At 45.7% G+C, this 25,933-nt stretch overlaps 1 protein-coding gene across 1 annotated transcript in view; it reads right to left on the bottom strand.

Annotated features, from left to right (window-relative positions):
* lama2 (laminin, alpha 2) overlaps nucleotides 1-25,933 on the bottom strand; it is a 99,754-nt gene that overhangs the window by 37,265 nt on the left and 36,556 nt on the right. The window contains exons 9-27 of the mRNA XM_068754099.1: nucleotides 25,584-25,762; nucleotides 25,412-25,511; nucleotides 25,134-25,191; nucleotides 24,374-24,476; nucleotides 24,111-24,251; nucleotides 22,793-22,957; nucleotides 18,424-18,528; nucleotides 16,374-16,585; nucleotides 15,735-15,846; nucleotides 14,775-14,888; nucleotides 14,122-14,249; nucleotides 11,994-12,080; nucleotides 7,213-7,424; nucleotides 4,514-4,620; nucleotides 3,846-4,115; nucleotides 2,982-3,162; nucleotides 1,587-1,723; nucleotides 867-998; nucleotides 172-276 (exon numbers count right to left, since the gene is read on the bottom strand). Of these exons, the coding sequence (XP_068610200.1) occupies nucleotides 172-276; nucleotides 867-998; nucleotides 1,587-1,723; nucleotides 2,982-3,162; nucleotides 3,846-4,115; nucleotides 4,514-4,620; nucleotides 7,213-7,424; nucleotides 11,994-12,080; nucleotides 14,122-14,249; nucleotides 14,775-14,888; nucleotides 15,735-15,846; nucleotides 16,374-16,585; nucleotides 18,424-18,528; nucleotides 22,793-22,957; nucleotides 24,111-24,251; nucleotides 24,374-24,476; nucleotides 25,134-25,191; nucleotides 25,412-25,511; nucleotides 25,584-25,762 (2,648 nt within the window). The remainder of the gene's footprint in view (nucleotides 1-171; nucleotides 277-866; nucleotides 999-1,586; nucleotides 1,724-2,981; nucleotides 3,163-3,845; nucleotides 4,116-4,513; nucleotides 4,621-7,212; nucleotides 7,425-11,993; nucleotides 12,081-14,121; nucleotides 14,250-14,774; nucleotides 14,889-15,734; nucleotides 15,847-16,373; nucleotides 16,586-18,423; nucleotides 18,529-22,792; nucleotides 22,958-24,110; nucleotides 24,252-24,373; nucleotides 24,477-25,133; nucleotides 25,192-25,411; nucleotides 25,512-25,583; nucleotides 25,763-25,933) is intronic.

Genomic DNA, 25,933 nt, shown 5'->3' on the forward strand with positions numbered 1-25,933 from the left:
AGACTAGTGAGTATGACAAGCAGTGATCTGAGGTATGGTTACAGGTCCACCAGGTGTGTGTTTGCGTGAGTGTGAAGGTGGAATACACACACACACACACACACACACAGCTCTGTGAAAGAGAACAAATGAAGGCGTAATCCCAGAGTCCCCGATCCCGTTCTGCCGTACCTTGCAGCTACACCGTCCCGTTCGGTCGGCGCAGGCACACACTCGCCTCTCCGGGTCGCAGGTCTGGCTGTCGGATCCCGACATGTTGCACTCACACACGGTGCACTGTGGGAAATATGGACGCCAACTTTCTGTTATCAAAGCTACAACAGGCAGACAGCAGCCGGCAGAGTGTGTCCTACATTTATGCTTCACCAAACTGCTAAACCTCGCTCTGAAATGGAAATGTTGTCATTGTCTTTTTCCACTGGCTTTTAAATTCAGACAAAACCAAAACACAGCATTGTCCATTTCGTTTTCTTTTTGACTGAGTTTTACAAAAAGTGTAAAAACAACCACGAAACGTCTCACAGCAACGAACGAAGGGTGTCCCGAAGCTGTTTTTTTTTTATTTAGCTGTCTTTTTATCAATGAAAAACTATTTTTAAATAATTCATCCACCTCAGAGATTCACAAAACAACTAACAAAGAGAAACGTTTGATTGTGAATGCTGTAAGAACATAAAAACATAAATAAGAATAATGCTTAAAATGCCAAAAATCTCACAAGGATATTTAAATACTGAACTCGGAACTCCCACTGACAATTATAAATAAAAGAGTTGTTGGTGATTGAGAGGCGGTACCCTTTACCTCTAAGGCCCAACCCCTCCTCTCTCATTGGGTAATAACGTCAGCAGATTGGGTCCACTCACCTGAGGAAAGTCTCTGTATCCAATCTGACACTCGTTGCATTTCTCTCCTCTGAAGGAGTCGCGACAGAAGCAGCAGCCGGTGTTAACGTTACACTGCTGGGTTACTGAGCCGATCGCACTGCAGCCGCAGTCCTACACACACGCACACACACACACACGCGCACGCACACGCGCACGTACGCACACAAAGTTCAGTTATTAGAACATTCAGTAAATTGCCTTGGTGAAAAGCAATTATGCATTTCAGTCTGTCGTTGCAGACAACGCCTGAAAGTGAACGTTTTGGAAGCTTAAATTTAAATAAAATAATAGGTATTTTAGGTATTATAAATCTTGTCAATTTGTTCTGTTGGTTCAAACATTGGATTTTGTGTTAAGGCCAAGGCTCAACAGGGACTCTGTGAAGTTCCATAGTAGTTTGCTTCTGTCCTTGTTCTGTTTTGTGAACTCTTGCATACCTTTATTGTCCTCAACGTTCTATTCTGGAAAGAAAAAGTACATCATAAAACCTCTAATTGCTACTAGTTTATTGCTATCGCTGTCTGGCGACCCTGAGGTTGCTTCTGTGCCTGAATGCACGCCGGCAGTAGGAATAAAGAGAAGGGCATGCAAAGAAAAGGTTGTAATGCCGCTGAAAGAGCCGAGTGTGGGAGGCTCACGGAAATGAAGGCAGAACACGAGAGACGGGTATTCAAATGAAAGTGACATCACGCAGCCCACCTTGCATCCGGTGACGATATCGTGGCCCCAGTGGTTGGGGGCGCAGCGGTCGCACCTTTCACCGACGGTGTTCGGAGGACACACACACTGCCCTGTGTTCGCATCGCAGTTATTCCCCACGTGCTCACACTGACAGGCTGCAGGAGAGCGGAGAGACAGGCTATCATCAAGTGTTGAATTAAACAACGTGCATAATCCCACGACGTCAACGTGGCGGGAAAGTCGTCAATTAGGTTCGTATGTCAATTCATTTAAAGGATTTGCTGCAACTGACTGATGCAAATTTGCTCCGGCTTCGTTTAATCTGCTAATCTATGTGCCCACAGGCTAAATCCGTTTTGTATTCCAATTTGCACTGCAGTAAATTAATTCCTTGCGACATTCAATACAATATTATTTTATTATTATTATTATTATTATATTATTTCTGTAACCTGACCGCCACACTGCGGTAGGGATCTTCAAACCTCAGCCAATAATTCCCAGTCCTGTTCTGTCTTTCTGCTGCGTGGCTGGGCTTTCTGGCTAACCTATTGCTGTTCTTCTTGGCTGTCGATAGCGGTTAGATCAATAGCATATTGCCAAAGGAGACATGTGGGAAAAGCTATTCATAGCAAAACTTGGGGAAGCTTAATCCTCATTTTGGCCAACGCGCATTTTGCTCGACTGCCTGTGTTTGCCAAGTTCTCTGCATATATGATTTAATAAATTGAGCATATTCATTTGTTAAAAAAAAAAGACTGTCTTCTAAACCAAACAATGAAAACTATTTTCAGATAAAGTAACGCTTTCTCACAGAAAATCTGTTCCACTGCCTTTTTGTCAGTCCACTCAACCTCTTTTTAAAAGATTCTTCTAAAGCACTTCTCCACGTGTAGTTATTATCAGCTTTTATGACTGTTTACCAGGCGAGTAGTAAACACAAAATAACTATTTTTGTGTCTATACCTCCATTGTTCCATCTTTCCTTTGTTCCTCCCTTCATTTAAATATGCCCATATGGACGGGGCTTCGTTTGATGTAGCTTCTGCTAAGATGCATGTTTCATAACCCTTGAGAAAAGGACTATTCATGTTGTGCATAAATCTATAAAATCTATAAAAATAGATGGTCATCAGAGGCAATGGAAGTAGGACTTCTTTAGTTTAAAAAAAATATTTTTAGATATCTCAACACAAATTAGTTTGTGGGTTTTAGATGCTGTGCGGTTTAGCACAGATCCAAGCTGTAAAACTGATTAGTTGAGATCTCGTTTATCTAAAAGCGACGGCTCATTCAGAATATCAGTTTAATCTACATTCTGCGGTTTATTAAGGAACTCATCTTGAGGGTAAACGATTTGTTTCCAGTTAATTGAGTCATAATTGTGATGTCATGTGAGGGCTACTCTCTTACGCGTGCAGCCGCCCTCCTGGAAGTTGAAGAACCCTCGTGCGCAGCGGTCACATTTGGGCGAGGTGACGCCCGGCTGGCACTGACACTGGCCGGTCTCATCACAGTCAAATGACTTGGAACCAAACGAGTTACAATGACACGGGACGCACGCCCCACCCGTGGCGATGCCGTGCGTCAGAGGCTGCAGAACAAAGGCAATGGGTTGGAAATGTAGTTAACAGCAGGCGGCGGAAGCAGGGTCAGCCATGCTGCGGCCACCAGTCAAGCAACCCGGGGTCATTATAATGAAGCCAGACTCATTTCTGAAGGTGGTTTTTACAAAGAACAGGGAACAGGAGAAAGATTAATAAAAAAGAAAATCCTAAAAGGATATTTATTTGTGTGCCAACTAACACAGGACCCAGTTATTCCTCTCGCCCCTTGAGATTCTCCACAAACGCCAAACGAGGGCGGCACATGCTAACACCGTTAGCAACGCTGCCCTCCTGCTTAGTTGGTATGATGTACTGACCTATGACCTGCACTCATGTCAGTCCCACAGTAACCCAGGATGAAACCACTTTATTTGAAGGGGTGTGCACCATACTGATCAATGACGTGAGGGAATGTCCCTGATCGGCACGGCATGAATTATGAATCTGTAAATGTGTTTTACAGAAAAACAAAAACCAGCATGCTCAGGGAACACTCGGCACAAACCTCTACTTCCATGCATCTAAAAAAAAAAAAATGGCCTCACCATCAACTCATCGACGAAACAGTTTGATGTTTGTGGTTTCCGACGTCTGCACATCTTATTACGCCACATCAACACAGCCATGCTACTTAAACACACCACTGTCACCCACATGCAGGGTGCTTTACCCCTTCCCGAGGCCTGTAACCCCCTCTGGGACAACCCCCCGTGCGGTAACCCCCCCATCTCTGCTGCACGGTCCGGAGGGGAACTCGCTCCACTGGCCTCCGGGTCTCGCGCCTCTCGTAACCCTGACGACGCAAGTCGCAGCGCCGGCCCACAAAGCCCGGGCGGCAGATGCAGCGGCCTTCGACGTCACAGCGCTGGGAGACTGAGCCGTGAGCGCTGCATCGGCAGTGCAGACACTCCTGGCGCTCTGCGTCCCACCAACAGTTAGGCTGGACCAATCAGAGTCAGAGGAGGTACAGACAGGGAGCCAATGAGAATGACCGAGCAGGATTAAAAAGCACAAATAAAGCGATCAATAAAAAAAAAAATACTATATTGCATGATTTAGAGGTACAGTGTAAAAGTATTTCTCACCATCAAACTTGTTGTGTCATAATTTTGATAATATAAACAGCTAGTAAAAGAAGATTAAAGAGATTAAATTCCAATTACATACAACAAAGAAAATAAAAAGGTCCTTCAAGTTGATTTTTAGAGTTATATACTGGAGGTATGCAAGTGAAATGGCATTCTATATATGTATATTAAAAACAACAACAGTATTTGCAGGGAATCTGCAGGAACACATACCAAAGTACCACTTTCGGCATCTTTTGAGAAAACGTACCATGCACTCGTCACACTGCCGTCCGACCACGTTCTCCCGACACAGGCACTGCCCAGTCTCCTTACTGCAGACGTCGGACAGAGACCCGTTGGTGTGGCACTGGCAGGCTGCAGAGGAAAGGAATTACAGGAAGCATGAAAGCAACCATCATTTCCTAATGACGAGTTAGGAACACACATTCCTCCTGAACGGCTGTTACTTAAATATCACTAGTTTTTTATATATATATAAACGTGCCACCTTTCAAATCTTTCTTCCCGTCTGGATATGAAATCTGAAATACTTTTTTTTTCTTAAAGACTTTATTCAACTTTATCCACTTTGACGCTTCTAGAGGGGGAGAAAAAAAGCCTCCCCCACACGCGCCAATCAACGGATTGGATGTACAATTTAAAAACTTCAACATCGCAGCTCCCATCTGGTGGCTCGGCTCTCAGCAAAAAGACACACACACACACACACCTTGAGAAACGAGAAGCATCGCCTCACACAAACACACACATGCAGAATCATAGCCGGTTTATGCTGCCGCCATGAGATGTAAAAGAGACAGAAGGACAGACCTGAGTGGGAAGGAAGAGCGAGAGAACGAGAGGAAGGACACACAAACAATACGTCGCTGACATGGATTTCTGACTTCACACACACTCTCTCTCTCACCCCCTCTGGCTTCACCCTCCAGGGACCATCTGGACTTGGTTCTGTCGGTGCGACAATGCCAGGCTTGTTGTGGGATAAAATGCCACTTTTTGTAGTTTGGTTGTGTTTTTATTATCCTTTCTGTTTTCTCTTCGGTTACGTAGCAAAAGTGACCATTGTTTTTATAATCATATTTTGAATCTATTGATTGTCTATCAGAGATTACAAATGCATTAATCAGGCTGCCTAATGTTTTTAAAAAAAATGACATTGTGATCATGAGGCTACATCCTGTGTGTGCGTGTGCGTGTGTGTGTGTGAGAGAGATTAATAACCTCTTAGCCACTGCTTTTGTTTGTGCTTTGAGTCTTTTTGAAATACTTTTTTAGGCTTTAGAACGGAATTTACTACTTTTTTAGTGCCTATAATTCATGCAAAAAGTCAGAGCCCCAGCACAAAGGCCCAGACTAGACAGTCCATTAAGAGCAGCAGCGCTGAGATCCTTAAGGAGTTTATTGATCAGCTGTTTGGAGCATCAAATGAAAGATTCATTCAAGGGTCGGGCACACAGGATTCTTAATTACATTATTGAATTGTTCCAGTGATTACATAAATGTGCGACAGTTCTATTCACGCATCGTCTCAACAACTTTTAAACTACTCCCCCCCCCCCCCCCCCCCGAGTGAAAAATAGTCAGTGGTGTCTCGTTGTCTTGAATTTATCCCTGGAAAAAATTGGCTTTGTCGTCAATTTTGCTTTCAAAAACCCCCAAAAAATCAATGGTTGCGCTAAAAATGCCCGCAGAAGGGAACTTTGACACCAGGAGAAAGAGTCAAGTATTTTTACGGTCTAATAGAGCACAAATGGACTCGGCCTGAACTCTCCTGCTGCACTCGATAAAATTCATCAAGAGTGGGAGCAATAGGCAGATTAAGAGCGAGAGAGAGAGAGAGAGAGAGAGAGAGAGAGAGAGAGAGAGAGAGAGAGTGATAGAAGCAAGCACAGAAAGAGAGACATGTTGGGTTTTAATAATTCCTGGTGGCCGCTGGAACCGGATCAATAAGAACCCCAGAACTCCGAGACGCGAGCAGCCGATCAGCACTGTAGGAGAGCAATAGATCAGGCTGATTAATCAATAACCATTTAGCCGGGAGCAGAGGGGAAACAACGACAGAACAATGAACTATCAAATACACATTAATGCCCCGCCGTCAGGCTATCTGACGGGTTCATCTTTCCTCCCATCGGCTCCGTCTCGCTGAGATATCTATCTGTGAGAATATTCTCGTCAGGTTGTCCTTTTGAAGATTTGCACAAACAAGCGCCATCTGTACGTCTGCGTTCGCTTCCTCCTCTCCTGTTCAGGTATTTCTTCTTTTTTCTCTCTCTTCATTTTCACTCTCAAACATTCGACCACTTTGACATAACAATTCCCACCAGAACAGCTGCTCACTCACACACACACACACACACACACCAGATGGTTTACCATCGACTCAGTGTAAAAGGATTAAAAGGTTTCTTTTAGCTAAAATTGAGTTTCCTAGAGGAAATGCAAGTCTTTTGTGAAACGCCCCTGCTGAGACGCTGAAGCTGCAGTATTGGTTTCTCTCTATTCAATTTCTTCTTCCACTGAAGAGTGGATCACGTTTTCACCTCTTCCCTCTTTTGTGTGGAATTATTTTTCCAATCTGGTAGCAGCAACTCAAACCCAGCCTGGTGATGTTACTGATGTTACCGTTTGTAGACAACATCGAGGATAAATCGGTTAAATAAATACGACACTTTTATGCCATTTTGTTCTCGTTGCCCTGCATTCGGTCTGCAAGGTGGATTTCAAGTTGGCTTCTTTCAGTCTTTAGAAGTTTAGATAACAGATGTTTGATAACCACCGTCATCAAAACAAACCTTAGAACCTGTAGAGTCACCAAATAAATACGCAGCTCAAGAAGCAACGACTAATGAAACAACCATCAAAGCGGTTGGAGCCGCAGGTAAAACAACGATTAACCTGAATGAATGGAAGTCTTTTACTTCTCAAAGTGATCCGTTCACTCACGTTGGCAGTTCTTCGCTGAGACGGCATCTCCATAGTAACCTTCAGCGCAAGTGTCGCAAGCTGCGCCGCCGTAACCTTGACGGCAGCGCAGACACTGGCCTGTGATTGAATCGCAGCTGCCCGGTATGGATAGGTCCAAGTTGCCATGGCAATCACAGGGCTGGCAAGAACTTCCTGGCACGCTGGGCTGGCCATAGTATCCATTGGTACATCTAGGAGGAGCAGACGGATGCAGAGAGTGAAGAAAAAACACTTGTTTCAGATTAATTGTGCCTCAAGAACGGGCGGCAGAAGGCGCTGGCGACAAAAAGCAGAAGTCAGACATTTGTGTGTAGCCTAACAGAAATACTTGAGAGGTGATCTATGAGTCTGTTCATTCTTGATCTGAGCCGGTGACGAGGACTGGGCCGAACATTAAGAAACGGAACCTTTTTTTTCTGAGAATAATCTTTTGGTTTGCGCTAAAAGTGCGGGACTCATTCAAAGAGCATGTCGCAGCAACATCTCTTGAAAATGCAGCGCTCTGCTTTCAAGAGATGCAGCTTTCAGGTCTGCAAGAAAATATTCAGGGGCATCTTTCCTTTGTGTCTTAGAACAGAGAACAACACCGATTTCAGCAGGTGTAAATGATCAAAATGCGACCTCTGCTTGTAGTTTGTAGAACAAGAACAGGCTGGTTTCAAATTAAAACAGGTCTCCGTGCACCAAACCTGGCAATATATGAAAGTAATTTCACTGATGGAAGTGTCGGCGTGTGTCATTGACCAATCAGGTTATCAGCAGGATGTGTAATTCATATTTATCTCATGGTGAAAACACAATAAGCTTCAGCGCAATGGTGCTAATGGAGCAGAACTAACTATAAAGTTTGTTTAAAAGTAAAAGTATTCAAAAATAAAGGAAAATGTTCTCTTTTTTGATTAGAAGGATTTGATTTGTCCTTGGAAGTCAATTAGTTTTTTTATTAAAATGTAATTTTGGCTAATTTCTACTATGCTTCTAAGTTCTTTGTGCTAATTGAAAGAAAAAAAAAAAGGTTATGGCCTCCGATCAAGGACGGCGCATGACCATCACACCATTCCAAAATGTCTGTTTTTTTTTATTTTTAGCCTCTTTCATCCAATTAATAATCAGAGGAAGTCCAGATGCTGCTGCTGCTGCAAAAAAAAGAATATTAACCTGAGTCGGCTCATCACGTCGAGAGCCACTAGAATCCAAATAAAGCAGGCTTGAGCTGAAATAAAACTCTACAGGACGAAAAGCGACTTGAGATGAAAGAGGGGGAGAAGAGGGGATGAGAGAGAGGAGAGGGATATAGAGAGAAAAATGAGGAGGGCTGGTCGCATCAAAAAGAGAATTGAATTTCAAAGAGGATGGAAAAGAAAGGACAAGGAGAGGAAAAGAGTCAAGAGCAGTCTGCCATTATTACCACTGACCCATCTTGGTCCTCAATAGAACTGGTTTATTAGCTTGTGTGTGTGTGTGCATGTGTGTGTGTGTGTGTGTGGTAACACAAGTGCATGCTTCTTGTCAAGTGGAGAACTGCACAGGCAGCAGACTCGCTTCTTAATAGGAGAGAAGAAGTGTATGTTTTGTTTTTGTCTTAAGATTAATTTGAAACCACTTTATTTCTGTTCTGTGTGTGTGTGCATGTCTGGGTGTGTGTGTGTGTGTGTGTGTGTGTGTGGTTACTTGGGCCTCAAGAGTAAGAAAAGGTATTTATAGTGGAGGGCCCAGAGAGTCTGAAGGAGATATATTGGGGATGTCAGACACCTGGTCAAAGCCGTCAGGAAAGCAGGAAATGGACGATGAGATGAAAAAAGAGGGGATGGGTTCTCCTCTTTCTTTTCTCGTGTCCTAAATGAAGCGGTGGCACCAAGACAGGAAGCTCTCTGCTCGCTCATCCCTTCCTTTTTCCTTTAACGTGTGCCCGAACGCCGTCGTGTGCGTTTTTTTATAAAGGGAAATGGGACTTTCACACGAACAAGCGTCTCGTAGTCACTTTGTAATTTAACAGTCAGAATTTTTCCCACACATTTCAAATGTCTGTTATTCTGAAATCATTTGATTCTTGGCAGCTGTGAATCTGCAGTGTGTGTGTGTGTGTGTCTGTCTTGGCTCGTATGACATATACAAATTCTTTTTTAAAAGGTATTCAATGTACTTTTTTTGTTTGAATGCCATTTGAAATAATTCAATTACCGAAGGTCATCGAGAGAGAAGAATAAAAAGTTCAAATCCTTTCACAGGTTGAGGAACAGATTCTAAAGCATGTTCTCACACTGAGCGCATCAACCCGGCAGCATCCCACCAGGTGTGGACTGTTTTGCAGTCGTGACATTGAAATATGTTTCTGCAGGAATTTACGATCTTGCGATGAAGTTGACCTTTCAACTTTTGGATCTAAAATGTCATTATATAATCCTCTAATCCATTTGTGTGAAATTCTATTGCAGTTAGCGTGGATTAGTTCTTCAAAAACGAGTTTTATGAAATCTCAGAGGCCCTTATTCTTGTAGATAGGCAATTAGGCTCAACCCTTGGGTATATTATGGGATGGATTACTTCACGAAACCCTTAATTTCTTTCTGATTCAGGGTGCCGCATAAATCACCGCACCCTTCACCGACGACCAATCGGTTTGGTTCATCGGTCTGTTTGGAGGATGACACTTCCTGTTCCAGACTGATCTGAAGCAGGAAGTGCAGACTCGTCTGCAACAGGTGTTTACCCTGTAGCGAAGGTCATAATAGGTTCTACGTAGACGTGTGTTCTCATGAGGAAAGAACCTAAAAACAGGTGCTGGATAATAAATATGAAGACCCCCCCCCCCCCCACCCAAAAAAAAGAGGAATCCATCGGAATATCTCAAGGTATCTTATGGACAAATACACAAACTTCCTCCAAGCCTCATTGGCGCCTACCGGATCTATTCAGTGCCTCATATCCATTGTTGATGTTATGAACTTTGGTCAATGCCCCCTGAAGGGAATGCCATTATTAATGAAGATAAGAGGGAGAAAAAAAGCAGCAGAAAGTTTTAGCTGACTTGTTTTCAGGCAGCTGCATTCAGTAAAATTCTAAATGGCTATTTACGGAGGGGGAAATAAAAAGCGCTATCACTTAGCAAGAACTGGATACGCTATTAGCACCAGAGGAATAGAGTAGCTTATTCTGTGAAACCCCATAATACAGAGAGATTTGGGGCGTTCCCATTACTGCCACTAACAACAGCAAAACAACAAAAGCATTGCAGGTAATGAAGTGCAATGGCCGCTAGTGCAAAGCAGGTATGAATTAGACTAATAAAACACAAAACAACCAACTGCTGAATAGCTTTTTATCGCTGGCATTCGTTATAAAACATCCTTTCACATCATTTCGCCTCCTCTGAGTCTTTCTTCCCTTTTTGTTTTTACCAGCTGTCCTCCCTCATCGACTTCAGGCGCCATATGGCAGGGCGGGATACACGAACGCAAGATGTACTCGGTGTATTCAATGATGGATTCACATGTTACATTTACATAGACACCAAAACAACAACAACTTTGGCTCATATTCTCCCCAAAACACTATCGTTCCTGGAGATTCCAGCTTCATTCAAAGCAGAAGGTGATTTGAGGGGGGGGGGCGGGATCGGGCCGGTTGCCATCCTGCTTATTAGCATCATGGCTAAAAGGCGTTACCCCACACCCAGATGCCACCCTAATTGGAACAGAACCTATAACCGACACGTTATTGAGAATAATTAAATGTTTGATTGAGCATTTCTGTTTTGACGGGCACAGCATTAATTAACAAAGTTAGAAACTGGCCTGACGATGAACCATCTTGGATTCCGGTGGCGAATGGGCTATAAATACAATACAGAGTCTGCTGTGGACAACATGGAGAGGCAAAGTGGACCTGTGGATAACAGCAGCGCTCGTTTTTCTGCTAACACAAAGCAAAGTCTCGGATTGAGTGCAATCGAACATCTAATTAACTTTCTTTCGACGATTACCTCCAGTAAGGAGGTCATGTCTGCGGTCGATTTGCTTGTCTGATTGTCAGCAGGGTTATTGCTATTGTTCTGTTTCTGTGTGAACACGCCCACATGTCTGCAGAAAGATTCAGATTAAAAACACTCTTAAACATCCACGACACAGAGCGAGCCGAGGTGAGAGAACTACGTAATCTGGCCGCTACCATCTCAACCTGCCGTATAGTCTGATTCCCCAACAGAGGAGGAACAATAATAATCCTACGAATAATAACTCACAGTTCCAGCCGATATTCAGTTATAAACAGCCCAAATTTACAGCATTTCAGTTAGCCGAGACGGTAAATATATTTATGCAGTCTGCGTCACTGCTTGACAGTATAGAGAGGGAAAACCTCTCATTAGTCCCGGGTTGGGAAAAAAGGAGCTCACAGCTAATGGGACAAGAATGTCACTCCAGTGATAAATGTGGACAGAAAGCCAGATGGACAATGAGATATGAGGAGCGCCCAAATGATGGTTAACGAGCGGCAGATTCTTTGTGCGTGCGGTGGTGGCTGACGTTGGACGTACGGGACACTTTTAGGAAAGACACTAGCCGGACTGGAATTATCTTCATACTTTATGTCAGAAGAGCTCAAAGAGATTCAGACGGAAGTTATAGTTTGTAATAAGGAACTGTTAGACGGGGACGTCTTTTCCAATGGGGACAAAAGCCCCAACTGGAATTATGGTAAGGCTAGGACTAAGATTAGGTTGTATGCATGCGTGCGTGTGTGTGTGTGTGTGTGTGGTTTACCTGTCACATTTTGGTCCTGTGTATCCAGGCTGACATCGGTCACACAGCACCTCCCCGTCTTCGCCCAGGCGGCAGGTGGGGCTGAAACTATCATCGCGACGACGTTGTTTTTGTTGTTGATGCGTTCGTTGTCCCAGCGTGGAGAGAGGGAGGAGGAAGAAGAAGAAGAGGAGGAGGAGAGGACACAGGCGACGTGAGGCCATCTTTTTGTCTCCCTTCACAAGAATACACACGCCTGTATCCTTACATTACACTGTTCAGTCCACTTCACTTCCTCCCACTCACAATCACACGTCTGCACTTTCACACACTCCTGTTTTTGAAAACACTCAAACCTAAATGAACTGAGGCAGAGAGAGGGAGGCGGTCGTGTCCCCCCTTTGTGTCCCCCTCCCACGTCCATGAACTATAGATAGTTCTGCCGGCTCAGATTCCAGGCCGCCAGACCGGCTCACAACCTGAAGGCTAACAAGTTAGCTAAGAAATACAATTAGTACGCAAACGGTTAGGATTAAGGTGCAACCTTGAAATGAGTTCCTTTCAAATAACGTGTGTGAATCACCCTAATCTGGATCGGATCTAGATTTACATGGAAATACAAAAACAAATTACAATTTGGCAGGTTGCTTGGTAAAAACCTGGGAATATAGGAACTTTTTATACTGATTGATTCTGCACATCTCGAGCGATTGGCGTCAGCAAACCTCCGGGACTGGATGACTATTTTCAGGGTCTGAAAGGAGCGGCGACTTCAGGCTATTATTACTGCAGGGGTTAGACAGAGGTAGAGAAAAGAGAGAGAGAGAGAGTTGTATCTTTCTTTAGCTCCGGGACGTTTGAAATGACGTGTTGTGACCATGAAGATTCTCAGCTGCTGCTGCTGTGTGTGTGTGTGTGTGTGTGCGTGTGTGTGTTAAAAGGCCAAAAAAGACCATCTTCCATGTGAACCGAGGGCGACCAATTTACACCGATGGTACAGCAGGGCAAGCATAAGATGGCCGATGAGCACGAACGGCTAAGCATAAAAGAGGCGCTGTGAACGGGGCATCCGTGAACTCGGCGCAGCATGAAGCGGGTTTCCGTGCACGCGTCACGGCTGCAGCTATGAACAGTTTTAAACAACCCAGCGGCTCGCGGGAGGTTTGGGTTCGCCGCCGCGTTTAGATTTCGAGCCGCAGCGATATTGATTCTGTCATCCGTGATGACATTTCCACCCGCAGGGATGATGCTTCTTCACTTATATTGATGATTCCACCTGTAGGGATGACATTTCTATTCATGTCATTACATTTATTACTCGTGGTGATACCCTTCCAAAGACGGAATAAATAGTCCTGGCGTGTCAGCAGAGGAGACGAGTGCGACTCGGGAGAGGATATGAGGACGGGCTCGATGGCGGCCGGCAGCTGTGGCAGCTCTCCTGCTTCCGGCTTCAGGACCTGATGCCTGTATCAATCATTCACGCTGGAGCATGTGCGCCCCTCTAAAATAACAGCTCTGTGGGGGGCACATTAGCTGCCATGTTTGTAGTCCCAACACTCATATTTGAGAAAGTTAGAAGTAGAGGGTGGGCGGCTCGGTGGCGCAGTGGTAAGCACTGTTGCCTCACAGCGAGATGGTCGCAGGTTCGTCTCCGGCTTGTGGCCATTCTGTGAGGAGTTTGCATGTTCTCCCCGTGTCTGCGTGGGTTCTCTCCAGGTTCTCCGGCTTCCCCCCACCTCCAAAGACATGCTGCCTAGGCTGATTGGTGACACTAAATTGCCCGTAGGTGTGAATGTGTGTGTGGCTAGTTGTCTGTCTCTGTGTTGCCCTGCGATGAACTGGCGGCTTGTCCAGGGTGTCCCCTGCCTCTCGCCCATTGACTGCTGGGATTGGCTCCAGCTTGGCCCGCGACCCGATAGCGGAATAAGCGGTTAGAAAATGAAAGAAAATGAAAATGAGAAGTAGAGGAAAAGCAGAACGGTCATTTATCTTTGTGTATCGTAATCAAACAGATGTGTCTAAATTCAAAGCAGAAATAAAGGGCGTTCCACCGAACCGTCATATCGATTATCAATCAGATTGGATGGGATTCATTGGCCGTATTGATCACCGCTATCAGCAGCGATTAACATCATCAGTAGCCTACTTGTTGCTTGGAAGATTGAGCGGGCAGGCGCAGGGCCGACAGTCGGCAGGTGAACCTCGGGTGGCGTTGCCAGAGTAACCAGGTAGGCAACGGTCACAGTGGGGACCTGTGGTGTGGTGGGAGCATTCCTGGAGGAGACACGTGGGTTAAAAAGTTAGTTATAGTTAGAAAGAAAAAAATCAACATTTCTGCAATAATGGAAAAAAACTGCTTTTAATAAGCTTGCGAAACGGCGGCACATTTATGTCATTAAATCCCTCAAGCGTTCCAGGTCCAGGGCCACACAGTGAAAGTGTGTGTTATATGTCTGTCTCAGTCTGGTTGAGTGTGCGTCTGCTCCTCCCTCTGTCATATCCTAACATCTTCCTCATCTATAATAAAACATGACACAATCATACATAGCCCACGGCTGTTTGTGCATGTGTGTGTGTGTGTGTGTGAGAGTGTGTGTTCCTATCTACCCAGTAGATTTAAATATCTGTGTTTCTATTCATGAGATTCCAGCCCCTGCAGGTCCTCTAATGGCCACTAGATGGCCGATGTCACTGGAATCAGATTATTATGTGATGTAAATGTAATATTGGTGCAAATCAGGATTGCAAGGATCTGAAATGATAAGACGGACGCACAATCTAACTTCGTAGTCGTCTTACCAGACAGTGTCCCGTGACCTCGTGGCACTGAGTGGCGTGCCCGTGGCACCGACAAGCTTCACACACACCGTTGTACAGCTCCCCGTTAACTCTTCGGAAACCGGTAATACACGCCTGAAATAAAACAGTAAAAGGAAAAAATGATTTGTCTATATAGAGTACAGTTTATTGTGGATTTTCACTTTCACACATTGACTGTTTGCTGATTGTGTAAAGGGTAGAATAAAATCTATTTATCTATATATTGAGTGCGCAGCCAAAGAAATGCAATGGAGGCAGGTTAAAACTGCCCACCTGCAGGAATTCATTCGCTAGACAACGCTGTGTAACTAATTTCATTTTGAGAAAGTGACTCTGCCTGATGAACCTCAAATCTGTAACGTGTGTATGCGTGCATGGGAATTTGTGTGTTTGTCAGACGATGAGGAGCCAGCAGACAGTCACATTCTGAAAGGAAACACAGACTTGACCTTGTCTCAGAGTTGCTGCGAAAGCTATGAAAGTCACTGGCACGACGTCACATGCTTGAAAATCAGGTCCACTGAAAGCAAGGCGCAGTAAAGCAGCGCTTTAAGGTGCACGCTGGTGCGCTGACGCCATTTCTGGTAGTTCATTTGCTATAAAGCCCATTGAAAGTGCTCAGAAAAACAACAACACGGGTTTTTATTTCCAAAGATAAATTCTCTTCAGAGAAGCCATTAGTTCTTTGACCCTTTTTACTGGGGAATAAAATTTTACTTCCAAAGAGCGTTTGTTTGATATTGTAGGTTGTGTCGTTGTTTATTAATGTGTAATTATACTTTTCACTGCTTTTTAAGCAAAGGGTGAAAAAACAACAACCAGAACGGCACTCAGTAGAGAATAAACCACAAAGAAGCCCAACAACATATTTAATTAAAACCATATCAAACTAACAGACCTGTAGAAATGCAGTGTGTGTGTGTGTGTGTGTGTGTTTACCTCACAGGAAGTTCCATCATATCCAGCAGGACAATAACAGAATTCTACAGCTGACGCTCTCTGTTCTCCTCTCGCTGATGGATTAGCTACCTGCATTGAGAAAGAGTGGAGTCTACACACACACACACACACACACACACACATTAAAGCACAAACATGAGGCAAAGTCTGTGTGTTGTCTAAAAGTTTAACCTTTTCCTTCACTTGGATAAACTGGTTTGGCTGATAAAGTTTTAAGGAATTTTATTCTCTCAGGCAGAATTTATTCCCAGAGGGCAATCGGTTTCTCGAAAAGAAATCTATCATTGTGATGTTCAGTCCGGTTACAGAGGGTTGAAGTGAAGGTTATTCACAGGCTATTAGAAAGCGCTACTTGAGAGTCTGAACTCAGGGCAAGGAGTTTTGTTTCGAAGGTGTAAAACTTGGAGTCTATATCGGTTGCTTCTATTCAATCTCTAGTGTGTTAAGTTTTGAGAATAGTGTCGTCACTGAACCAAAGGTCACTCAAATGTGCGTACTTGTGTTTGGAAGTAAAATATATATATGTTTCCATTTAAACGACTCTAACTGCAAATCCATTCCATCATAACTCGGGTGATTCGTTACAGTTTGAAGCATCTAAATGGCTCTAATCTCTACCTGTACACAGCACTGGGGTCTGTGCTATAAGACGCCCGCACCATCACTCGCGTCACGTTGGCCAACACGGACAAGAATTCCCTCCGACTCATCGGCCGCAAGCTCTCCGAGACCAGGAAGCTCTCTGGAAGGAGAGCGACGCGATTGGTTCTTGGCGACAAGGGGTACACCGGCTGGCCGAACCTTCTGTCGATGATTTTCATCCCGTTTCCCTGACAGAGAAATCAGAAAGAAACGATTTTATTTTTTGTTTGTTTCCCGCTCGCTTTTAATTCCACACCTCTCTCTCTGAGAAAAGGACTATGATTCTAAACTGAACTGCGCAAAAGGAGAGCGAGAGAGTGAATGATGTGTCATTAGGTAATGAGCTGCCGTTCCTATTGACATTCTGAATGGATTGGGCCCCGGGTCCGGTATCGGCCGATCTCTTGTTGAGAACGGATCAATGCTATGTAGCCGCTAACGCAGAGTGACAACTACTGATGGAAGGGGAGCGAGCTAGCTCGGCAATAAAACCCTTTAAATAAAAACTAATTGAAACAGAGGAGATGAAGAAAGGGATAAAGAGACGGAGCGCAGAAGCACGGCCCGAGAGATGCGGAGATAAAGATGGAGGAAAAGAAACGGAAAGAGCCAGATCGGCAAGAAGGAAGGCAAAGTCACCCCGGAGAAAATAGTTTTCGTTAACAGATGCTTTTTCTGTCTATTTGTGCTTCACTTGCGTTAATCTAATTAAAATAAATGAGTCACTGAAGGGTGAGGTTGGCTCCATCCAATGTTTGTCTCATTATCCCAAAAAGGACATCGATTAATAATTCACATCGTTGATCCTCCTCGGGCGATAGATCAACAAGCTACAAAGTGCTTGATGCGGAGGCCAGTGAGGGAGCAAGAAGAGTGGGTGGTTGGTTCTGTTTGGGTTCTTTATGGGTCCATATTTCACGTGACATCTTCGTCCTCCTCGCCCAGGCAGAAGAGAGGAAGACAAAGACTCTCACACAAACAGACAGAGAGACGATTGTCCATTCAGATCCGACGGAGCTACAAGCGACGCTCCAGCTTCTCCCAGCTTCACAGCTTGATGAGTGGCGATGCGGAGTAAATAGCGGGGGTCAGCGAGGGGGGAGGCGGACAGTCGACAGTGTGTAGGTGTCTCATTATCGTCATCACTGTGAAGACCAAGACGTCTCCTCCCTTTCTGTCCATCTCCCTGACACATCTTTAAATAACGCGAGCTCATTGGTCCTTGACGACCCCAGCACTTTCTTTACGTCTTCTTTACTCTCCCTCTCTCTCACCGTCTGAATGACCCTTTCTTCATCGAACTTCTTCCCAATTGATCTTTCTTTCCGTATTCCCATTGCCATTCCTCCATTCCTTTCGCTCCCTTTATTCCAGTTCTCTCTTTCTGCCACACATTTGTGGATTTTCACGGAACGTTTTACGAAATGCGCGGCAATTACTTTGTCCACATTTCATCTAAAACGGCTTTTTTAACAGGACAAAACTTTTTATGTACCTTTAAATTATACTGTGGTAAGTGCGTGAAAAATAGACGGCTCCGCTGTGCACGTCATCGCCGACACGGAAAGTAATTAGTACACGACAAAATAATAATAAAAGTTGGTAGGACGCGTCTGTCGGTGCGTGTTTGAAATAATGGGAGCATCTCTGCAGCTCCGGCTCGCCGTGGAAACGCACAGACAAACACACCAGGCGTCTTGTTTGTGTGTACTTTACACACACACACAAATACACACTGCTGTTTGGTGATATAGGAGATATAAACAGTTAACTAATGGTGTTGTTGCTTCGCTTATTGCTGCCATACATCATATCACAACCTGCTCATTAAAAAGACACGGCGCGAGAGGGGAGGCAGACTATCTGCATTCCCTATTGCTAACTTCAGCACTTCCTTGCCAGCTGCGTGTGTGCGTGTGTGTGTGTGTGCGTGTGTGTGCGTGCGTGTGTGTGTGTAACAGCTTTAAGGGCATCCAGGTACGGCTGCGTCCTTTGACGTCTGTGTCTCCGTGCAGACAGAACCTACCTCTATGATGAGGTCGGGTTCTGAAGTGACCCTGATGGCCGTTTGCTCCAGCTGGTCGGTGTTGTAAGACACCGTGTAGGACGCGGTCCCTCCATAGGCGGAGATCTGGAGGACGACCAGAGAACAGATTAGTAACGGTTGTAAAGTATTCCACTCACTGGTCAAATATCTTGTGATATAAATGCATTTTAATTGTCATGGAAGCAGCTTCAATGGTAGCGTTAATTCAGGACAGCCGCTGTTGCTCTTAATGATGGTGTTTTATTCTAAAGACGTTTACAAAGACAAGACAATACAATCGTCGCTGTTTCGTGTGTTTCAGAGCAAAGTTTCTGTCGAGTCCACAGGCCGAGCTTCGGTGGGGAGAAACGCTGCGTCGGCATGATCTTGAAATTTATTATTCTGCGCCAACCTGAACAGTAATGGGTGGGAGAGCGAGATAATAATGTCACCATAAAAAAAGAGAGAGGGGGACATGGAGGAAGAGGGGGAGCGAGGCAAAAGGGGGGGGGGGGTGATAGAGAGGGTGTAAGAGGCCATCTTAATGCCTCTATAAACCTCGCCCATTCTACATCATTGCTCTCAGTTCTTAAACCGTGATGAGGGATCACGTATATACACCTGACTGAACACACACTCATACCAGCGGGCACTACGGTGTACTTGGGAGGACATTTTATTGACCAATACTTGCTCTCCATCCGACCCCATTTGCTGATTTAGACCCGAGAAGGCAGTAAAAAGCGTAGGCTAAACCCTGCACCTTCCGCACTCGCGCCGGCTGATCTCCTCCACCGTTAGATAATCTGCAATCCAGTAAAAACTAATCTGACGCATCCCAACAAAATGAATTGCTGTCGAAGTCTCACAGGGAGTTCGGACCTTTGCAGCGGGGCAAACAATCAGTGGAGGCAAATATTCATCGATTTGTGTTACAGGAGTGCTCATATTGAATCATGCATGCTTTGTATCCTTACATGTCTTAACGCCTGAAATAAAAGCGTGTTCTTAACCCGATTTAACACGACATGAACCTGTTTTGGTGGCACAAACTGACATATTGATTGTATTGTGTCTGCAAAAAAACCATCATGTCAATTTTGAACACACGAGAAAGGAAAGCAAGCATCATATATCAGCACGCTTCCCTGATCTCTAAACTGTAATAAAAATAAGCCAAAGAATGTCCTACTTTTTATAAAAGTACAATAACAAGCACAGAAAATAAAATAAAAGACAGACTGTAAGGAGAGGTGACAGTTTGGAAGCTAATCAGCGTTTGGTATGCGCCTTTCTTTTGTGCCCACCACATGCCAGTTTCTTCAGAGACATGTGCTTGCTACTCCACATTTGTACGTTTCAATTGGTTATTTCTTTTCTGGAGTAGGAAAGAAAGGCAGACAGCGGACCTCCAACGCTCTCTTCGGGAGATTGGGTCCAGAGAGAGAAGGAGGGCGAGGGGGGGGGGCGAAGGAAAATCATCCTTCAGGAAATGAAAACCAGATTGTCACAAAAGCTTCGGAAAACAAACTTCCCTCAAACGACACATAAATACACACACATGTGGAACGCAAAAATACCCCCCCCCCCCCCCCAAAGCTCCTGAGAAGCACCTCTTAGGGGATAACAAGGAAAAAGATGGCTGGTTTAAAGCATCTGACGGGCAGACGCAGCTGCGCCGCTGTTTTGACAGCTGCAGGACGGTTCTGTTTTCACGCCGCAGAGGCGGGGTGTCCCCTTTCATATGTCTGGAGGTCAGTCATGTGGGGATGAACCCCGAGTGGGTGCTGCAGAGGCAGGAATGATGAAGATGGATGGAGCTCTGCGTGGGGCACGGCCCGGGGGCGGGGCCGGCAGGGGTGAAGGGATGGGATATTCATGATTAAACTAATCAATTAAGGTCGACATCATTGCATCATCATGAGACTTTTTTTTCTACGTGCTTCCCTTTGTTACAGTAAAAGTGCCGCAGCACAAACAACCTCTCAACAAAATTTCCGAGGGAGTTGTGAGCAGGACCGCGACACGATAATTAGCACCACCGCTGGTGGCAGACGGGGGGGAAGTTTTAAGACTGCAGCTCGGCTTGCACTTCTCATCCAGGAAGACGAGTAAGGAGATGACATGTTTGCCTCCAGCCTCTTAGAGGCGATCAATTACTGTTTTCTGCGCCGCAACGGCTGGCTGACTCTTGAAAGTCGACTCCGGCAGCTCGCTGTGCATCCGACTTGAAGCAGCAAACACAAGCAAGACGACGCCCTTTATTCAAACCTGTCGCCGCGCCTCCATCCCTGAGGCTGGGCTTTACATGTGCAGGCATTAGCGTCAACATTTCGCGTCAACATTTCGGGTCAACAGCATGCTAAGTCTATGAATACTTAAAAACCAGTATTGAATCCATCAAGTCGGTGAATCTGTTCATAGATCTGGTTACAGATGGGCCTTTTCCCTTTCGTTCCATGTGCACATCTCAAACATGCGCTCCTGCGTCATGGTTTTCGGATTAGATTGTAACTTCCACTTTTATTTTGGCAGTCTGTCTTTTCCGTGTCGCGGACACTTCCTCTTCCCACCTGTTGTGCTTCATCGCTCCGCCGGTCCCTGATTGATCTGGCTTTCAGTTCTGGATGCTTTTTCTCTCTTGTCTTTTCCTCATACATCCGTCTGTCTTCTTCTTTAAGGCCGCATGCATGTCTGTCTGTCCCCCCCCCCCCCCCCCCTGCACCCTCATTGATCGTCCACCCTGTCCAGATTAAATCTGCTTTAATTATTGTTTAGCTGTTTGTCTGTAGCGACCATACCCTCTGAATTTATTCAAATGACATGAAGAAGTTCAAATATTCTTGAACGTGTTGAAACAAATGAATAGTTGGAGTTGTAAAATGCACACTTGGAGCATTAAGAGTGTGTATTTGGCTCTTTATGCTGATCCCACTTATCGTCACTCTCATGGTAAATAAAGCAGAGCATTGTAAAAAATAATAAGAATGTTTTCTACGGCGCACATTTCAAGAGGATGAGCAGTCCCCTTTACACAGCTCAATAAATACCCAATGAGCATCAGCTGAACATGCTTCTGGACCAATGAGCATCCCCGGTTTTAACGGCACGAGATAAAGAACATCGTCACACACATTTATATTCTTATACATCCACCACTAACTCTTCATTACACACACACAGCCTGTCACCTCCTATGATACACTCTGAGATGACAAACAACACAATGTGTGAGTGTGTGTGTGTGCGTGTGTGTGCGTGTGTGTAGGTGTGTGTGTGCGTGTGTGCGTGTGTGCGTGTGTCAAAGAGTCGCATATTCAAGTCACATAACATCCATCTCTGTAACTCGATCAGAGATTGAAGCAAAGAATTGCTTTTTCATACCATACCCACACATTGCTCGGAGCAATCAAACACACACGCGCACACGCGCGCGCACACACACACACACTGGTAATTTGTTTGCTTCCCATGTTTGGAGGCATTCAGTTCTGCTCCACTGTCCCTAATGCCTCCCAAACACATCATTATCTGACTTATGTAGGCCTTGGAGTGTGTGTGTGTGTGCGTGCGTGCATGCGTGCGTGTGTGTGTTTGAATGGGAAGATGTGTTTCTGTACGTGATTGAGCGTTTGCTTGTGTGTGTGCACTAAGAGAAAAACAGTTGATTATCGAGTTCAACAGGCGAAACGCTGTTTGCCCTGAGAGACACGAAGCCAACAAGAAAGAGAGAGAGAGAGAGAGAGAGAAAGAGAGAGCGAGAGAGCGGAGCTTCAGGGAGTCCTGGAGAGACGGAGTGAGAGTTAGAGGACCAGAGAAAAGAAGCAGGGACGCAGGGATGGTTTGGAGGGGGGGGGGGGTAGATGTTCAGACAAAGAAGTGAGATGACATGCCAAGCCTGCAGGGTGTTAAGTAATGGGATTCTGTGCTATATTCCTCGAAGCCATGACACCCAGACTAACATCAGCCTGTTGTTGCAGAGGGGCAGCAACTCCACTTCACAAACATGGACTGCAGCTATTTGCCAGCTGGAGTGATAAAGTCTACACGGAAAAACACATTCAAGCAGGAGCAGATCGAGAGGAGCACGTCTGGCGAGGAGGAATCCCGGCAGGATCCCAGGGGATGATCATAAACTGGACCTGGGTTACATTCAAGTCTGTGCTGACAAGCTGACCTCATGACATCTTCTGTCGGTGTGAACGGTATCTATAATGTCTTCTGGATCTGATCCAGAATGAGGTCAGGAAAAAAAATATTACACTTTAACAGCAACATAAGTTATTTCACATCAACCAAATACTGCATTCGTATCGGATAGAAATCGCCCGTTGAGTTGCGTTAACACGGCCGTGTGTCTGCGCCTGACCTTGTTTCCCAGGTAAAGCTCAGGTGCATTCCAGTAGTAGGCTGAACCCAGACCAGCCACGACATCTGAATGTCGGACGCTGAGATAGGGAGGCGTCTGTCTGTGGACGGGCCAGACTCTTCCTCCGGCATCTCCGACCAGGTGCCAGCCTGTCAGAGTGCTCTCCTGCAAAGAAAAAAAAAAGAAACAGATCCAGGAAGAAGTTTTAATTTTAATGCTCACAGACCAAAAACCAGGTTTGAATTTGAACTCGCGTCACGGCGGGTTCAGGTGTGCCGTAGAGAAGAACATCTATGGATGAGCGAACGGTACTAGGATCAGATCATTCCTTCCGGAGCGCTGGAATCAGCTCGCTGTCAGCGGATCAGCAGCAGCTGACAGCAAACATATTAAAGCGAGTCGCCGGTCAGGTTCCATGTAGACGGATTAAGTCGCCTGACAACCTTCGCTCACGCCGTCTGGCCCGTCTGCAGCACGAACCGGCTTGTCTCCGCAGCTACGTCTCTCTGCTCGCCGCCCCCTTCCCCTTCCGTAATGACGACTACAACGACAACTTGGCATCTCTCAAAGTCCTCCAGAATATAATGGATGAGCCGACTGTTCAGTAAATCCCTGTTTGAGTCCCGCGGCACCGGGACCCCCCCCCCCCCCCCCCCGTTAGGAATATTCCCATCCATCGGCATTTGATTATGATGGTGTCAGGTAATCGAATGTTTTACATCTGTCACACGTCAAACCCAAAAGTCTTCCAACTGAAGTTATTCAAGGATTGTGTGTGTGTGTGTGTGTGTGTGTGTGTGTGTGTGTGTGTGTGTGGGAGAGAAAGACAGACAGCGAGACACACATCTGTCGCTGCAATTAACCTGACCTTGGATTCCCCTTTGGAACACACACACACACACACACACACGCTATCAGTGTCTAAATCAGAACTGTCACCCTGTCAGCGTCCCTTCCCTCCTCCTCTCCGGCCCGCCTGTCAGTCAAAAACTGTTTTCCTCCTTTCAGCTCTCTTCCTTATTGCCTCTTGTCTTGTCTCCCGTCTTTGTCTTTCCAGTCTTGTCCTCTCATCCTACCTTTCTCTGCTCACTTTCATTCTTCTGTTGTGTATATTGGTAAAGATTTGTCTGTGTTGCCCCCCCCACCTCCGCCAAGCAACCATTTTTAGATAAATCATGATAATCCGGACCCGATCCACATGACCCGCCCTACATGACTGACAGACAGACAAACACCGGCGAAACCATAACCTCCTTGGCGGAGGTAAACGTCAATTAAATCCTTCAAAGGCACCAGAGTGCTACAGACGGTTTCCTACGTCCTGATAGGTCCACGGGGAGGCAGAGCACTGACTGGCGACGCCCATGCAGGAACACTTTTCGCAGCCACGTTTGTTGTCGCCTTGAAGGTTGTAGAATCCCAGTTTGCAGCGGCCGCAGTTATCGCCCTCCACATTTTCCTGCGAGAGAGAAAGACGGCGTGATCCTTTCACGCATCGACGTGCGTGCTACATCCGAGTCGCAACGCTCCGGCCACCAGAGAGCTAGAACGGGCGGTATTCCTGGCTCTGTGTGTGTATACCTTGCAGATGCAGGGCGATATGCACGGGTCACTGTTGGTGCTCCCTTCAACGCTGCAGGTACAGCGCTGGCAAGACGGGAAGTCCATGTAACCGACGGCACAGCTGGAGACGGACGAATGAAGGAAACGTCACCGGAAAGGACAACTCTTAAAAAGCACTCCGGGACTTTCAAAGGCAATAAATTGGAAACACAAAACAATGATGAGAATGCACTCAAAGCTAGCCTGTTAGAGCGCATTTTAAGAAGTGATTATCAAGGCGATCTGACCGGAGGGCAGGTCATTAAAAGGTTTAAAGCAGAGGTTTCAGCAGCTTTTAGATGATATTTCATTAAATCTGAAGGTTACACGCAGAGAGGTCGGGCTGCCGCAGTGAGAACAGGGATAATAGAGCTATAAAAAAAGATGCCAATAATACAATACGGGATCAATCGCTTCTAATGAAGCGCCTGTGTTGGCAGATTTACAGAAAAAAAATGGAGAGATTTGCTTGTTTGCATTTGCTTTCATTTACAGGTTGCGAAAATCTGACCCGGAAAAAAAGAATGCATATAAAAACAGCATGTGTGTGTGTGTGTGTGTGTGTGTGTGTGTGTGTGTGTGTGTGTGTGGGCTTGGTAATAAATATCATCAAGATCTTAATGGAAACTTTCTGGCAATTTCCAAACACTAACTGGAACAGACAACAGCTGAAAGGTTGCGCTCACCTGTCACAACGTGTCTCCGCCTCTTAATGTGCGAGTGCTCGTGCGACTCTCACCTGTCACATCGCAGACCCCCGAAACCCTCCTTACACCGGCACGACCCCGCTGGCTGACCTGTCAATCAAACCCAAACACAGCCACGCGTCACATCGGGGGGGGCACAAACAAGTGATTTGACTGAAATAGACATTACAAAGAGGGGTAAAATGATCTGTAATATAAAATAGATGTTGTTTTCTGTCAAAGACGTTTTTATTAACGTTTTAGATTGGAAGTAATGAATGATATCCAGAGAGAATAAGACAGGAAGACAGGTAGGAATACATCTGCATACCGGGCGTGGCCTGGCTCGGATCGGTGGCACACGATTGGCTGATGGCACCGTGAGCGTCACATGAGCAGGGGACGCAGGGGTTCTCCTCCTCGGCGCTCACCTGGCCAGGTAAAGAAGGGAGACGTTTGCATGGACGTTCACTTAACAAATGCAAAGTGTGTCGGCGACGTACCCCAGTCGGACGGTAGAATCCATCCACGCAGGTCTGACAGTTGATTCCGGCTGTGTTGTCACGGCAACTGATACAGACTCCTCCCCCTCGGTGTTGGCCGTGGGTGTCCAGGCTGAGTGACAGGTCCGCTACCGTCTGATTGTAGTAGCACTCGTCGGCCTTTTCGTGGCAGTTGCACTCTGAAAAGACACACAAAACACCGATTCCGTATCCGATGCTCTCCTGATGGCGAGCCGAAGGAACGAGAGCCACTCTTTACTTTTAACGCCATGACTTCTAGTTTAAAGAAACATCAAAATCATCTTTGCAGAGAGAAAATGTGGTGTTTCATTGCATCCCACGTTCCTTGT

This window comes from Brachionichthys hirsutus, chromosome 20 (genome assembly GCF_040956055.1).
Source record: "Brachionichthys hirsutus isolate HB-005 chromosome 20, CSIRO-AGI_Bhir_v1, whole genome shotgun sequence".
In the NCBI taxonomy this organism is placed as follows: Eukaryota; Metazoa; Chordata; class Actinopteri; order Lophiiformes; family Brachionichthyidae; genus Brachionichthys; species Brachionichthys hirsutus.